This window comes from Mustela erminea, chromosome 14 (assembly GCF_009829155.1).
Source record: "Mustela erminea isolate mMusErm1 chromosome 14, mMusErm1.Pri, whole genome shotgun sequence".
In the NCBI taxonomy this organism is placed as follows: Eukaryota; Metazoa; Chordata; class Mammalia; order Carnivora; family Mustelidae; genus Mustela; species Mustela erminea.
The window spans coordinates 36,537,757-36,554,737 of record NC_045627.1 but is presented as its reverse complement, the minus strand read 5'-3'; the positions used below and the strand labels follow the sequence as shown (position 1 = coordinate 36,554,737).

At 41.7% G+C, this 16,981-nt stretch overlaps 1 protein-coding gene across 1 annotated transcript; it reads left to right on the top strand.

Moving 5' to 3' along the window:
* Window positions 1–174: 174 nt before the first annotated feature.
* SAR1A (secretion associated Ras related GTPase 1A) lies at window positions 175–16,777 on the top strand. The gene is made up of 7 exons (XM_032312397.1): window positions 175–303; window positions 5,251–5,324; window positions 5,449–5,568; window positions 6,003–6,068; window positions 9,647–9,750; window positions 12,723–12,854; window positions 14,458–16,777. Exons 2-7 carry the CDS (start codon window positions 5,267–5,269, stop codon window positions 14,572–14,574), a joined length of 597 nt encoding a protein of 198 aa, XP_032168288.1. The 5' UTR covers window positions 175–303; window positions 5,251–5,266; the 3' UTR covers window positions 14,575–16,777.
* Window positions 16,778–16,981: the final 204 nt, after the last annotated feature.

The window sequence follows — 16,981 nt, the reverse complement described above, 5'->3', positions numbered from 1 at the left end:
ACGGCTCGCGCGCCCCGCCCCCCACCGGACGGTGGGGGGCGGAGTTAAACGTGACCCGTCCCCGGGATCGCTCTGCACGCCTCAGTCCCGCCCCTCCGCGCCCGAGTCATCGGTAGGAGGTCCCGGCGTGTCTGAGCGCCGTGACGCTACGAGGGGGCGGGGGGCAAGTACGCTCCCGGAAGTCCCGGGGGAGGGGGTGTTACGTATATCCGGCGAATAGCTGGCGGTCCCGGGTGCTGCTGGGCTGTGTGCTGTGAGGGAGGGTCGAAGCCGCCCGCCGCCGCCAGAGGAGCCCCCTTGGCCGTGAGTGGGGGGGCTGCTGCGAAGGAAGGAGCCGAGGGACGCGAGGGGCTGGGGCGGACGGCGGGGAGGGTCAGGGCGGAGGCCGGCTCAGGCGGGGTTGCTGTGTGTGTGGAGGGGGGGGGAAGTGACACGCAGGCGGTTCTGTGGGGCCGCGGGGCTGGTTCTGGGTGGGGACGGGCCGACTTGGCCGGTCTGCTGCGTTTCCTGACAGCCCTTGGGGTGTCGGGTCGATCTGCATTCCTTTCGGGGTCCCGCAGCTGCTGGGCGGGATAACAGTTTTCTTGTCTATACTGTGCGCTCAGGTTTGCGAAACGGTTTCACATCCCGTCTCGGAGGAGCCTCACAGCCCTGGGTCGGGCTGGTGGGGGTCCTTGATGACAGTCCTTGGTGTGGGGGAATAATAAGGCTCGGGAGGCACTGAATTGGCCAAGGCCCCACAGATAACGAGAGGAGCGCTCGAACCGATCTCCTGACTCCCAGACCTGTGCGCACCCCCCTTCCCGACTTTCAGCTCTGTTATCGTCTGATGCCCTGGGTCTCGAACCCTGTATTTTTTTCTTCCACCTTCCTCTTTTCCTTCCTCTTTTCAGTGCCTGGAAAAATTCCTTCGAGTGCATTTTGTATAGATTAGTGTTTTCTTCATGATTCTATCGTAGAGACCGGGAGTGCACTTGTGAGGGCTGGCACTAAATTGTCTCGGTTACTAATCTCCCCTGCTCTTGTCTTTTCTCTTTACCTCGACCCATCTGCTTAGGTCGTGACAAAGGACCTGTGGTGCTTTGCCTGGGGGCTTGACCTTTGGTATTTATGCTGCAGCTAAGCTTGGTTTCTTAGCTAAGAACCAACAGCCTGCTCTCCCAGATCTGTCAGGAATGGTGTCTCCAAGTTGTAAAGAGTATGCCTAAGAAATAATGAGTATATAGAGAGAGTAATGCATACATTATTGGCTAATGGTCAGCATTGGCTAGTGCTCTTCTTTTTTATTTACTTCATTCTCATGTGAGTCCTGAAATTGGCAAATTTTAGTTTGGGGTACATTGGCAGTGCTTTGCTGGTAGTTTAGAGTTCTTAAATTTTAGAGTACGCCAATTTGGCCACAAGATGCCATAAGGTGGTAGAGTGGATCAAGAGTAGGAGATAAATAGAATGCTAGTTATTAAAATACCGTTCAGAAGGTGTGATAAATTGTAAGGAAGGAAACTTAGAAAGATTATCATCTGTTTAGCAGGTAGGTTAAGGAAGTTTTTTGTTTCTTTAAAAGCAGTTTTGTGATTTTGATTGGAATTTTATGTAATATTAACAGGAAGAGCTTTAGCTTTGGCATTTTAAAAGGAAGGTCTAAGTTTTGGCACTTAGACTAGACTTCTTTAGCTGAGCAGTTTTGGTTCAGTCAGCTGACCTAGGAGTGTCAGCGTCCTTGTCTTGTTATCGAAGGCTAAGGACCCCTGCCCAGTAGGATTTGTGTGAGGTCGAAATGAGATATATGTGCAGGCACTGTATGAAACTGTAGAACTGCTCACGAGGAATACAAACCCTAAGATTGCAAGGACGGAGGAACCATCAAAGCCATTTACTTAACTATGGAAATAAAGTACAATACAGTACAACACTTTGGGTCCAGTAATGGTTTTTATTATTTTTTTAACATCACCTGAAGAGTTTCTTCAAGCACTTTTCCATCGATCATTTTGGAGGGACCTTTAATTAAAGCAGGAATGTCAAGGGAAGATAAATTGGAAAATCAAACTAATTCAGTTACCATGATAAAATTTCTTATGTGGGGGTTTTCCCATTGTCACCTTTGGAGAATTCATTGAGTTTGGAAGAATTCTAAAATGATGTGGTAAAACTTTACAAAGAGTCTGTAGAAGTGTTGACTGCAACCCTGTGTGTACAAATGAATGTGTAACAGTGGGTTTTAAAGGAGTGATCAGAGTGGGAGGGATCTTAAAGAGAGGTTCTCTGTAAAGGTGAGCCTCACTTCTCCAGGTTGTAGAGTGAGAAAAGTAGAAGGGAGAGATGACTGGTTCGGGGGAATTGCAGAGAAGAGGCACATTGTTCTTTTACTTACCTGCAGTGGAAACTTAAAAACAGGAGCTTTGTCGGTATATTTAAGTCATTAAACTTCTTAAAGTGCCGACTAAGTTATCAGACAAATTATTTAACATGCTAAATTTGGTCCCTGTCCTCCCCAAATATATGTAATATATATTAATGTTAATATACATATTTTAAATTTTTATTTATTTGAGAGAGAGAGAGCATAAGCAGAGGGAATGGCAGAGGGAGAGGGAGAAACAGATTCATTGCTGAGCAGGGAGCCTGATGTAGGGCTCAATCCTAGGACCCCAGGATCCTGACCCAAGCCAGAGGCAGATGCTTAACCAACTGAGCCACCAGGCACCCTGCCAAAATATATTTTAATGTTACTGAAAAGGGCAAAAAAACCCCACAGTTAGTATTTTTTTCTTTTTTTTTTTTTTTTTTTGCAAAAGCTTTTGTCTTAGCCTCTGCTCTCACCCAAACTCCCAAGCCTCATTTGGCTTTCCATGATAAGAGCCATAGAAAACAAGCATTAGGAAGCCCCTAAAGTTTATAGTCAGACCTGATTTTTTTTTTTAAAGATTTTATTTATTTATTTGACAGAGAGAGATCACAAGTAGACAGAGAGGCAGGCAGAGAGAGAGAGAGGGAAGCAGGCTCCCTGTTGAGAGCCCGATGCGGGACTCGATCCCTCCCACTCTGATCACTCCTTTAAAACCCACTGTTACACATTCATTTGTACACACAGGGTTGCAGTCAACACTTCTACAGACTCTTTTGTATTCCTCGTGAGCAGGACCCTGAGATCATGACCTGAGCTGAAGGCAGCGGCTTAACCCACTGAGCCACCCAGGCGCCCCAGACCTGATTTTTTTTTAAAGATTTTATTTATTTATTTGAGAGAGGGAGGGAGCGAGCATGAGCTGGGGGGTGGGGCATGGGCAGCAGAGGGAGAAGTAGACTCTCCACTGAACAGGGAGCCCAGTGCAAGACTGGATCCCAGGATCCGGGAGTCATGACCTGAACATGAAGGCAGTTGTTTAACTGCTTAGCAGACTGAGCCACCAGGTGCCCAGAGCCACCAGGTGCCCAGGCCTGATTAAAAAAAAAACAAACAAAAAAACCAACTCAGTCACTGGACAGAAAAAAAGAATGATATATACACACACACACATATATATGTATATGTATATGTATATTAAATATATGTGTGTCTATATATGTGCGTGTGTGTGTATATATATATATATATATATATTCACATTTAGTTATTTAAGTAGTTTGTACCCTTAATTTGGGGCTCAAACTTACAATCCCAAGATCAAGAGTCACAGTTCCTCTTACTGAGCCACCCAGGCACCCAGTGTAGCATTCTTTGAGGGAAGAATATGGGTGGGTTTTTGTGGATAACCCTGTTAAGGTCACTAGTAAAAGAAACAAAAGTTTATGAAAGTTGCATTTGATAACAGTTGGTCACATCTACCATAGCCTTGTGTTCATATGCTCTTGCTGATAAAGAGGAGTGAAAGTGGGGGATTCTTCTTCTTCTTCTTCTTCTTTTTTTTTTTTCTGCATTAAATCTGAGATACTGAGGCAAAAGTTCAGTGACCAGGAAATGCTGAACCTCAGAAACTTTGACACTAGCACTGGCTTTAGATCTTCCCTTCTTAACTTCTTTCAGAGGTCCTCTTGCTCATTACCAGTGTGTGTAGACTTTCTAGTAGCTTTGGGTGATCTTTTGTTTTGTTTAGGCTTATGGAAAACAGTATGAAAAGTGGTCCTACTATTAGTACTAATTAGGGTGTGTACTTGGCTAGGAACCTATTTCTATGCCCTAAATAAGTACTCTTATTTTAAGAAAATCACTGTTTGTAAAATGGTAATTATGTCTTGGTTAGTCATATTATGAAAAGATTATCTTATTTCTTAATGTCTCTCCAAAATAGTGATATCATATCTTTTTATAAGTCGAGGCACAAATCTGCAAGAGGGGTTAAATAAATATAGTTTAAGAAAGGGTATTGGTGGGGCGCCTTGGTGGCTCAGTTGATTAAGATTTCAACTTTTGGTTCAGCTCAACGTCATGAGCTCAGGGCTCCTTGCTTATTGGGTTGTCTACTTGAGATTCTCTCTGTCTCTGCCCCTCCTCACTTCCCACAAGCTCTCTTTCTTTCTCAAATAAATAAATCTTTAAAAGAAAGAATTGTCATTGGTAAGTGGGGCAGGGCAAATCATGTCAGTCATTGGGATTTTGGTAACTGTGTTTTAGAGCTGTTTACAAGGAAGGATTAATACGCTTTTCATTCTTATTTTCTGTTTAGTGTATCGATGTGATGTTTTGATCTAGATTATTGATAGGATTCATTTCCTAGAGGTTTTACTAATTGGTAATAGCTGTGGTGTATCTAGGGAATGTGAATGAGCAGCTGCCTGGAGGAGAAAGTTACACAGTAAAAGATGAAAGTGTATTTTTAAAAATTTTTTTTAAAGATTTTATTTTTATTTATTTGAGAGAGAGAGAGAATGAGAGAGGAAAGGTCAGAGGGAGAAGCAGGCTGCCTGCCCAGCAGGGAGCCTGATGCGGGACTCAATTCTAGGACTCCAGGATCATGACCTGAGCCGAAGGCAGTTGTTTAACCAACTGAGCCACCCAGGCGCCCAGAAAGTGTATCTTTAACTCCTAGCCCTCGGAGTATCATAGATTGAAAACTGACAGAAAACCAGGATTTTGTACAGATCTGAGGACCCTAGAGACTTCCCTCCAGGGTGCAAAATCTTTATTATCTTATGCCTGAAAACATGGGACAATAAACATGCATCAGAGCTACAGAATAAGAGTTAACTTCTCTGAAACTATACTAGCATTCAGAAAGCTAATGTTTGCTGCTTTCATATTTTATACAGGTAGTAAGCATTAATAATGTCTTTCATCTTTGAGTGGATCTACAATGGCTTCAGCAGTGTGCTCCAGTTCCTAGGTAAAACCATTTCCTTGAAATATATTATAGGTTTCAAACTTTGTACATTTCGTCCAACAATCTAACACAAACAGCCTTTGGTAAGTAGAAAGCAAAATTATGTTAATTTTTTTTTCTTTTTTAGGACTCTACAAGAAATCTGGAAAACTTGTATTTTTGGGTTTGGACAATGCAGGCAAAACCACTCTTCTACACATGCTCAAAGATGACCGATTGGGCCAACATGTTCCAACATTACATCCGAGTAGGTTTGAAAATACCAGGTGACCTTTTGATACTTGAAGGTCATTGTCATGGTTTGAGGATGAATCCCCAGTTGACTCATTTCTTGTATTAACTGAGGTTTCAAAAGACAACTCACTTGAAAAAAAATTCCTTGTAGGACACTCAGGTCACATATCCCTAAATCTAACCCTCTGGGACTCTCAGTATCAGTTCTCACTAGTTCTCTAAGGGGACACATCTCCCATATCTACTTCTAAGAAGCAGCAGACAGACTTTGGAGAAAAAGAAACTTGGCTTTTTAGAATAATTTAAGAATGTTTTCATCCTTGTATCCTTTTCTTTCCAAGGTAAAAGCTTCATTAAGTTTTGCATTTGTGTTGGCTTATAGTACTGGGAGCTGGGCCTTGTTGGATGGAGGAGTTTATGTCTTTTTTCTGTTTTGACAATTTTCAGCATCAGAAGAGCTGACAATTGCTGGAATGACGTTTACAACTTTTGATCTTGGTGGGCATGAGCAAGGTAAGAGAATGGAAGAATGGAAGAATGCTATTAACTTATGGTTCTTTTTATTCCCTCTTTTTTTTTTTTAAGCAGTGTGACATTTTTTCCTTTTTAAAATATGATTAAATTATGATTGAGCTCTTATTACTTAAAATTGTTAAGTACTTTCAGACTTACCAAAAATTGCATATAGAGAACTCTACTCCTTTATACCTTTTGCTCTAATTTATTAATCTCTGTGTAACACATAGTAAGTTATCAAACCTAGGAAGTGTTATTTTTATCTACTATGTAGTGTATATTTCTCTTCTTGTCAGTTGTCTCCATAATCTCCTTTATAGCATTTTTCCTCTTGAGCAAGATCTCGTACAATATCAAATTTAATCATGTCTCTTTTATATCCTTTATTCAGTGGAGTGTAAGTATGTAGAAAATTGTTATTATTTGTAAGTAATTTCAAATTTGTCAAAAGTTGCAAAAATAATAACAGGGAGGGGCGCCTGGGTGGCTCAGTGGGTTAAAGCCTCTGCCTTCAGCTCAGGTCATTATCCCAGGGTCCTGGGATTGAGCCCTACATCGGGCTCTCTGCTCAGCGGGGAGCCTGCTTCCCTTCCTCTCTCTCTGCCTGCCTCTCTGCCTATGTGTGATCTCTGTCAAATAAATAAATAAAATCGTTAAAAAAAAGGTTAAAAATAACAGGGATATATACTTTTTTTTTTTTAAAGATTTTATTTATTTATATGACAGAGACACAGTGAGAGAGGGAACATAAGCAGGGGGAGTGGGAGAAGGAGAAGCAGGCTTCCACTGAGCAAGGAGCCGGATTTGGGGCCAGATCCCAGGATCCTGGGATCATGACCTGAGCCGAAGGCAGAGGTATAACTGACTGAGCCACCCAGGCGCTGCTAACAGGGATATACTTGTGACCACTCTCATCTATTTAGTATACTCTGTCCATATGGGGCGGTTGGTAGAACATTTCCTTCTACCTTACTGTTTTTGTAGTACCTTTTGCCTTATGCAGGCCATGTCTATTTGGTTCCTAGATTCCTATCAGGTATCTTGTGTGGGTTTTAGAGATATGTAGACCAGAGCAACTTTTTCTGATGGACACTTACTTTACATTTGGCAAGACTTTAGGCTTAGGAGTCAAACATTTAAGATGTGGGAATAAATATTCTGCAAAGTAGGAAAAATATTGAAATTCTGTCAGATTTATTCATTTGTTATTAAATTGAGTTGAGAAGTTTCCTTTTGGAGCATTCATTGTATTAGGTTGAATTAAATATAGCTTTTTAAAAGCATAGTTAAAAGAATAGAATATTGGTAATTTTAATTTTTTAGCCAAGTAATTATTTTTAAAATTTTATTTATTTATTTATTTTTAAATATTTTATTTATTTATTTGACAGAGATCACAAGTAGGCAGAGAGGCAGGCAGAGAGAGAGTGGGGGAAGCAGGCTCCCAGCCAAGCAGAAAGCCCGATGTGGGGCTCAATCCCAGGACCCTGGGATCATGACCTGAGCCGAAGGCAGAGGCTTTAACCCACTGAGCCACCCAGGTGCCCCTTAAATTTTATTTATTTATGTCACAGAGAGAGAGAGAGAGAGATCACAAGTAGGCAGAGAGGAAGGCAGAGAGAGGGGGAGGGGAGCAGGCTCCCTGCGGAGAAGAGAGCCCGATATGGGGCTCGATCCCAGGACCTTGGGATCATGACCTGAGCCGAAGGCAGAGGCTTTAACCCACTGAGCCACCCAGGTGCCCCCCTTTTTTTTTTTTTTTTAAAGATTTATTTAATCTATTTGACAGAGATCACAAGTAGGCAGAGAGGCAGGCAGAGAGAGAGGGAGGAAGCGGGCTTCCCGCTGAGCAGAGAGCCCGATGCTGGGCTTGATCCCAGGACCCTGAGATCATGACCTGAGCCGAAGGCAGAGGCTTAACCCACTGAGCCACCCAGGCGCCCCCAGGTTCCCCATTTTTGAGCCAAGTAATTTTAACCGAAAATCTAAGGAGTGATCCAGATGATTTTGTAGTCAGCGATTTCATTGACATAATTACATTTATTTTAGTCACTTAATATTTATATCGCACTAAATCATATGTAGTATCATAATCACATAAAATACTTGTACAGAAAAAAGATTGAACAAATATATACAAAAATATTAGCAGGTATGTTTCGATGGAGGATTATAGATCATCTTGTGTCCTTTTTTCTGTAATGAGTTTGTATTGTTTTCATTTGGGTAGGAATGGGTGTATGGTGGCTTTTTTGCTTCTTTCAAAAGGATTTGTAACTGCTTACAAATTGAAATTCAGGGTAATACAGTTGTAAGAACTGAACTGAGACCACTTTGAGAATGTAGGAAAGATGTTTTTAGACCCCTAAACTGAGATTTAGGGTGGTATTCGGTGTGATAAATTTAGGTTTCAAGTTTTGATAGACTAAGAAGGGGAGGAATGTGTTACGTGTAGTTTTGTTTTGTTTGAGGAAAATTTGTTTAACAAATTACTTTATCTTAATAACTTAGTCACCATTTTACAAAAATTACTAAAATGCTAAATATTTGGAGATTTCCTTTAAAAAAAAAAACGTATAAATTTTAACTTATAAAAGTAGGCCAGGCTTAGGGTGCCTGGCTGGTTCAGTCAGAAGAGCATGCAACTCTTGATCTCAGGGTCGTGAGTTCAAGCCTCAGGTTGGGTACAGAGATAACTTAAAAAAAAAAAAAGTAGTTCTGGCTCCATATAACAAATTGAATATACACTCAGCATATGAATATGGAAAGCAGAAAGTGAAAGTTTCCCCAGCCTCTCCCTATCACACTCTTTAGAGATAACGGTTATTAACTATTTGATGTGGATATGCTTTGTTACTCATCCCAGTGAAAGTAGTAGAAATGAATGGCTTAGAAATGATAATATAATTAAAGTATTGCTTCCCAAACCATTATCACTTCATGGCATAAACAAAAAAATAAAATTTATAAGGCCTCTTGGGTTAAGTATGGGTGACTGAGGTAATTGCCTGGGAACTTCAACCACCTGTCAGGCCCCATCTCCTGAGAGTGGATGGAGCGGGTGTGTCAGTACACGTACACATTGGTTAGTTAGGAACTAACTTGGGACTAAATGGTGTCTGAACAGGTAATTTGCATCTTGATGAATTTGGTTTTAGGGGTGAGGTTGGTCATTTAAGGTGAGTCAAAGTGACTAGGTTTCAGACAGTAGGGAGTGGTGGAAACTTTGCCAAATGGAAGAGCCCAGATTTCATCTAAGGGGGGACTTAGTTCCAGCTGATCAGTGACATGTGGGCAGGTATGTGTGGGATTGCCAGATGTTGCAGTTTTTCTGAAAATCAGGCAGAAAACCTTGATTTTTTAAAAAAATCAGGTTCATGGAATATCAGAGTATATATGTATATGTACTTTGTTCTGATTTAATTCTGGTTGGGACTTGGAGAATCCATATGGAATTGAATGCTATTGAAACCAAGCCAGGGTTTGCCCATTTTAGGACAAAAAAAAGATACATTTTTCAAAACACTTAAAAAAAAAAAAAAAAAACTAACGCAACTACAAACTTTGTCTTCCAGCACGTCGCGTTTGGAAAAATTACCTCCCAGCAATTAATGGGATTGTCTTTCTGGTCGACTGTGCAGATCATCCTCGTCTCATGGAATCCAAAGTTGAGCTAAATGTACGATTTTATTTTTTCTTTTCTTGGCCTCTGTTTCTTTTAAGGAATACAGGTCAGTAGTGCCAGTACTTCAGCATTCCAGTTACCATTTGATAAAAGTCCTAGTTACAGGAAGAATGTGTTTTAAATCCAAAGACCTTGCTTTTCAGTGTCCTGAGGAAACAGCTTGAACTTGAGGAAGTTAACTTTGTTTATATCTATCATAGGGTGACTTTGTCCAATTTGCTCCCACAATCCCCAGAGTGTGCCTCTTGCCCTGGCATAGTGAATGCGTTTTCCCTTCACATACCATAGATGGTCCCTGTTTCAGAGTGAAACCTAAAGAGAGAGATTAAGGGTTCTTTATGTGTTTGAATCTGAGTTCTCACTCTGTGTCTGCCCCGCTCGCACTGAATGACTTCACAGACATTCACAGTCTCTTCTCAGTCGTCAGTTTGGGTCCTGGGCAACATTTGATACCGCATTTGCTAGGCTTCACAGTTCTTGTCATGTTGTCTTTGTTAATCCCTACTGGGTCACCCTGCACCTCTTCTTTTTATTTTATTTGTAACTGTCTCTCTGCATTTTTGTTCCTGGCCGTTTGAACCTGTGCCCCATTTATTGTGAATCTATAGCTCTGGTCTCTTGTAGAATCATTTATAGGGCATTCCTTCTCTTACTTGACCTCTTGGCATTGGCATTCTCTCTCTCTTTGAGCTCCCATTTGCATTCTTGGTTTTGGTGTGCTCTCTCTGGCTAATACTTCTCAGATTCTTTCGCAGGCACCCATTCCCCTCCTTAGCCCTTAAACCTTGGTGTTCCCTAGGGTCTGTACTTCCTCCCAGGCTGGTCAAGGCTGCTTCTCATTCCTTCTTCTGCCACATGCCAGTGACTCCCCTATGGATTTCTCTTGTTTAAACCTCTCTTGAGGTCCAGCCTCATACATAATGCTGCCTACTAAAGAGCTCTACCTGCCAATTCCAGGCTCCCGGGAAGAATGGAACTCTTCCCGACCATCTACCTGGACATGCGGTCCAGATACTGTGAATGACCAGAGATTTCACTACCACCCTGCCACATTCTAAAATGCTAGAAGGAACTTTTTCAGACATATCATTGGCCTATTTAATATTCTTTACTAGAATTCTATCACCTTCTGGATAAAATCCACAAGTCTTTTGCATAGCACATAAAGTCTTTCCTGATCTTTCCTCTGTTTATTTCTCCAGCTTCTTTTCTCTTTATTGCCTACCTCGAACTACATTCCAAACATAGAGAACAACTTGTCCTTCCTTCACTATGCACAAATGTCCCTGCCTGGCTTTCTCATCTGACCCCCACCCACTTTAACTGGTAAATTAAAAAATGTCCTTTAGGAGATCCCAGAGTTCAGCCTTGACCTCTTATAGGAAGCTTTCCCTGACCTCTCGGACTTAGACTCGCCGCCTTATCAGTGTCTCTGGTCTTTACTGGTTTTCTTGTAGGTGTCCTCATCAGATTGTGAACTTAGAAGGGACCTAGTTTTGTTCTTTGTGAAACGCTTGCATTTAGCAAAGCATCAGACATAGAGTAGCATCTGGTTAGTATTTAATCAACGAATGACATCCTTACTCTGATTTTGTCTAACACTTCCGGGAACCTAAGATGGTCAGAAGTATGTTGCTCATTATCCCTTCAGCTCTACTGTCCTTTCCAAGCTTTTCCTGTCAGTGGGCACTGGGTTCCCAGGCTCGAAATCTCTGCCGGCTCAGGCCCCTCTTGCTTGTCTTATCATCCAGACATCAGTCTCTTTACTTCTTTCTTCACAGTGCCTGCTGCACTCACTGTCCCTTGGGTGCTGTCATCTTAGGCTACGTCATTGTCTCTTACCTGAGCACACATAGATACTTTGTGTGAATTCATTGTGTTTTTTTTAATGCACAGATCCCCCCCCCCCCCAGAGAGTGGGAGTGGGAGGGGCAGAGGGAGAAATAGACTTCTTGCTGAGCAGGGAGCTGGATGTGGGTCTTGGTCCTAGAACCCTGAGATGACCTGAGCCGAAGGCAGACGCTTAACTGACTGAGCCCCCCAGGCAGCCCCTTACACACAGATTCTGTCTAGTAATTTCTGGATTTGGGGTCTTCAGGATCTGTTGCAGCTGACTTCTTAGGTTGGCACCGTAATGTTGATCATGCCTTCCCATTCTGTTATTACTGTGTGTCAACATACAAAGACAGGCAATTCTCCATGTGGCTTTCTGAACTCTTTCCTACCATAAAGCCATTGCTTATATTCTTCCTTCTCCTTTCCATCTATCCAAATCCTGCCCCTCTTTTAGAGCCTAGTTTGGGGTCCTCTACTTTGCTAAGACTTTTCCTTAAGTCCACCATTTTCCCTTCCATTTGATTTCCCCAAATGTCTGTTAGTATTTGTATTCTGTCCCTGTTCATTGTGACACTTAATCATACACTTGCTTTGCTTTGCTGACAGATGTATGAACATAGAGTGAGGATTTCTTGAGGCCAGGGATATGTCTTACCTTTCTTTTTGTACTCCTTTCAGTGCCTGAGATAGTGCTTTGCACACACTGAGCACTCAGTGTACACTCGGGGACTTCCTGTAGCCCTCCTTGAGACTCTGTAGCCAGAGCATTCAGTCTTCTAGGACCGTGCTCAGTGGAGAGCCCGAGGATGGTCTGTGGTTGAGTGATTTATCTCAGAGTTAAGGTTGAGGCAGTTCTCCTGCCTTGTAAATAGGCACAGCCTTAAGTTGCAATTGTTTTGAAGCTGTTAGGGGATTTTTACCTAATGTCAAGGTAATTTTTAGGGGCTTCTACGTAACATTAAGAATGTTGTATAATGTCAAGATTTTTAGATCATCGCTCAGGTATAAAGACTATTAGATATTTCTCTTTACATTTGATTCATTGTAGACAAGTGATGGTCTGGGTGGTTTTCATGATCTAGTGGGCATTCATAGATTCTCACCTAGTTCTTCCTTTATGTTGTCTTTAGGCGCTAATGACTGATGAAACAATATCCAATGTGCCAATCCTGATCTTGGGTAACAAGATTGACAGAACAGATGCGATCAGTGAAGAAAAACTCCGTGAGATATTTGGGCTTTATGGACAGACCACAGGAAAGGTAAGAGAAAAATCGTCAGGGGACATATTATTAAGGAAATTCACAGTGTTTGAAAAATTAATGTTTTACTATCTGGATTTTACTTGTCTTTCAAAAGTTTAACCGGGCCTAGGATTGGTTTTGCCATAGGTGATTTGTAGTCACTGTGAAGGCAGGAGCCTGTTCTTTCACCATTGTCTGAGGAAATTTTCCTCAGGTATATGAGGATGAAGAAATTGGGAGGAAAGTCAGGCTTACCAATTTAAGAATTTTCTGACTCTCTTTCAAATCTCATTCAGAGAAATCTTTTTTGAAGAAGAAATCAGTTTTATTTTTGACTGGAGATTTCAGGTTATGAAGAAGAGTGATCATTCATGATCACTTTCCAAACACTGAAACCGTAGCACTGGATTATCGTCAGTGTTCTTGCTGAGCGAGGTAGGACTGTGATCCCTAATTTGAAGATGAGGAAAATCAGTGATTTGTTCAGATCTACACAACAAGTCAGTGATAAAACCAGGAATAGAACCTGAGTCTCCCGGATCAGTAGGTTATATGCTGTTTCCAGTTAGAAGGAGAGCTTGCTGCAGTGCTTGTGAGAGAAAAAATCTAGACCAGCAGTAGTTAAGCAGGAATTCTGGTTTTTTCAGCTTGAAGTTTTGGCATAATCAGTTTTAAAAATTTTCCTTTTCTGAGATCTCTGATAACTTTTTTTCTTTTTATGGTTTCTTATTTCTAAGTGTTACCTCTTCTTGATTAGCTATTTCTTTCTAGAAACACTGACTTTAATTTAATTTCCCCTCTTCTGCATGAGTGTTATACAACATGAATTCTTAAATTCCTTGATATAATTTATTTCTGAATGTTTGTGCTAATGAGAGTGTTCTTTTTTTTGTTTGTTTTCCTTAAGTTTATTTATTTGAGAGAGAGTGCACAGAAAGAGAGTATGAGCAAGGGGAGGGACAGAGGAAGAGGGAGAAGCAGATTGGCCGCTGAATAGGGAGTCCCAAGTGGGGCTCAATCCTAGTATCCTGAGATCATGACCTGAGCTGAAGGCAGATGCTTAATCCACTGAGTCACCCAAGCACCCTTCCTTTTTTTTTTAAAGATTTATTTATTTGAGAGAGAGAGAGCATTTATGATAGGGAGAGGGGCGGAGGGAGGGAGAATCTTGAGCCAACTCCCACTAAATGAGGAGCCCTATATGGCGCTGGATCTCACAACCCTGCGATTATGACCTGAGCCGAAACCAAGAGTTGGTGGTGCTGAACCAGCTGAGCCAGCCAGGTGCCTCAAGAATGTCCTTATTTCCAAGAGTCTTCGACTTCTTTCCATCAAAGAACATGCTGGTTCTGTGGGTCCTAGTGGCCTTTTTCTTGGTTAGCTGCAGTATCTTGCCAGATGCTGGTGTGTTCAAAGTAAAGGCTCTTCACTATGCTGCTTATTTTGTCTTGAAAGCATGACGCTCTGGGGAAGAAAATCTATATGGCTTTGACCCCATTTTTATAAGTAATTCCTACTTCCATTTGCTTTTGAGGAACAAAGAGAGTGATTTGTGATCACCCTTTCAAGCTTTTCCACCACGGGGATGCTAACAGGCCTTGCTTGGTTTTGCCTCCCTTAGGGGAATGTGACCCTGAAGGAGCTGAACGCCCGCCCCATGGAAGTGTTCATGTGCAGCGTGCTCAAGAGGCAAGGCTACGGCGAGGGCTTCCGCTGGCTTTCCCAGTATATTGACTGATGTTTGGACAGTGAAAATAAAAGAGTTTTCCTTCTCTGGACTGATCCTATTCACAGCTTCCTCATGAACTTTTCTAATAGAACAAGGAAAGCTCTTCAGCCGTGTCTGGCGTTGAGAAGCCAAGAGTCTCTGTCAGCTCTCTCATCGCCCAGTGGTGACATGTGCTCTTCTCCACACTGTCGGGAGGTAACGCTGCCTCACGTGCTGGTGCAGCTCAGCATCCTGGGACTTGGAAGTTGGCAGGATTTGCTGGGTAAAGCTGTGTGCCATCCTGGGGCACCTGAAAAGAAAAACACGTCTCACCACTGTGGTTGATTTCAAAGAAAGTGATTCTATTTTTTAAAGAAAGTGTTGTTAATGTCATTGGTGTCCCTCCTAACTTTCTGAGTTCAAAATTTACTTGGTCCAGAGTTTTCTCTTTTTTTTTTTTTTTTTTGGTCTAGTGAATGGCATTTAGCTTCTTCATGAAATTATGCACATGAAACATGTTGGAGGCCAGAGCTCAATCGAGTAAACTTAGTCCTGTTGAGTTAGCAGGTCAGTGAGCCAAAGCTCCCCGGCTCTCTGACGGCCTTATGGTAGGTGGCGCCAACCTTGCGCACAGAGGAGCAGGAGAGGGCCTGGTCGGCCTGGTGACGGCAGCAGGTTTCCACTGTGGTCAGCCAGGGTCATTCCTCACCTGGTTTGTACAGCAGATGGTTGGTTTGCTGTGGAGGAGTTCAGTATAGAGTGGTGATTTTATTATTACATACAAAGCTACAAATTTCAGGCAGTCTTTGCTTTTATCTCACCATAGCACCTTTTTCATTTTCAGTTATAAAAAAGAATGACTTTTGCATCAAAAGAGAACATCCCCCATGTTCTCCTATACTACAGGCATGTGTCTGTTAATTTTGTACAGAGTCTAGGAGAACATTTTGGGGATAGGTGAGTCATACAGGGAAGTTACAGTTGAAGGGCTTTTAATTCTGTGAGTGAGAACTTAAAAACCTGGCATTTGTAGCATTTGTTTGGATCCAGGAAAGATTTATTTAGTGGGGTTTAAAATTCTCATGTGCAAGATTTGACTTCTTTATGGGAATGTTCATGAGCGCTTTTTCTAGGTTACTTTTTGGGGGAGGGGTTGTGGTATGAAATTGCCTTTCTCCATGCCAGAAATAAGCTGGGGAAACTGAGGACTTCGTGTAGTGGTGGTCTTTCTGCGCCAGTGTCACTTGTCATTAAGAGCTCAGTATAAAAGCCTCAGCATGCCCAGTCGTGTGATGATCATTTTTATAGCATTCCTTTTTTTAGTGCCATGTGTAAAATTGGATTTTCAGGATCTTAGGCCCTCTCTTAAAATGGGTGGGTGTCTTCATTTTTCTTTAATGAGAGATTACAAGTAGTTTCCTCAAAACAAAATTATGATGCAAAGGTTTGAAATAAATTCAGTGGAATTTTGGTGTCTCATGTGAGGGTAGGGAAGTGTGGGTAATATTCCAGGGGCGAGTAGGAGTGTTACTCTTTAATGGACTTATCATTGTCAGTCTTCAGTACTGACCTATTAGGAAAGGATACTTTCTCACTGCCAGGTACAAATGCAGAGGCTCAGTAAAGGATAAATCTGGGAAGAGCGTGCCTTTCCTCTGTTAGCAAGCATAGCTGGATTGCAACAAAACTGTTGGTTTGGAAAGGGTGAAAGCCTTAACTGAACAAATGTAGCTAATGGTGAATGAACTAGGTAGTTAACATAATTTTAATTTCCTTTGGCTAAAGGTAACCCATACTTCTTTATCCAGAGACTTGAGAAGTATGATTGCAGCGCTAGTTTTCTTGTTTTTGGTTTTGTTTTTTCCTCTTTGTCCTTGACCCCTTCGTAGCAAGCTAGAAAACTATGGATTCTACACAGCTCAGCTCTTTGTGAAAGTGGTTTACTTTGGCCACTGGAGAAAGAGGGGATTGAAAAGTCTGGCATCTGTCTTATTTACTGCTCCACAGAAAACACTGTTCCTATGAAAAGATTGCAAAAGAAGCTGCTGTGAGGATCTTGGCTCTTAACAGAGAGGATCAGAGCTTTGTACAGGAACTCCCATGAATTTAGACTTTTCATTCTGTTTTATCAGAGTGCATATGTGTCCTATTTCAGGAAAAGTTAATTAAAACAGTCATTTACAAAAGAAAGTCAATCTGTATCCTAAGCATTTTAATAAAAAGTTAAAACAGACTTGATTTCTTGTGCCATTTATTTTTTCATTTATTTGCAAGGCTTTGTTCTGGTTTTGAATGTGCCTTGATATTTGTTGTTTGTGTGGTGGGGGTGACGAAGCAAAAGTTGTTTCCTACTTAGGGAAAGAAATATTTACAAAGCTTATGAGAGACAAGTTTTGCTACTGGGAGAAAAAAAAAAGGGCTCGGCCAATTCACACAT

Bases quoted from the DNA above. Each gene is read 5' to 3' on its own strand.
- SAR1A (XM_032312397.1), top strand. From the start codon at position 5,267: ATGTCTTTCATCTTTGAGTGGATCTACAATGGCTTCAGCAGTGTGCTC. The intron at 5,325-5,448 runs GTAAAACCATTT...TTTCTTTTTTAG, and splicing joins CAGTGTGCTCCAGTTCCTAG to GACTCTACAAGAAATCTGGA. The intron at 12,855-14,457 runs GTAAGAGAAAAA...TGCCTCCCTTAG, and splicing joins ATGGACAGACCACAGGAAAG to GGGAATGTGACCCTGAAGGA.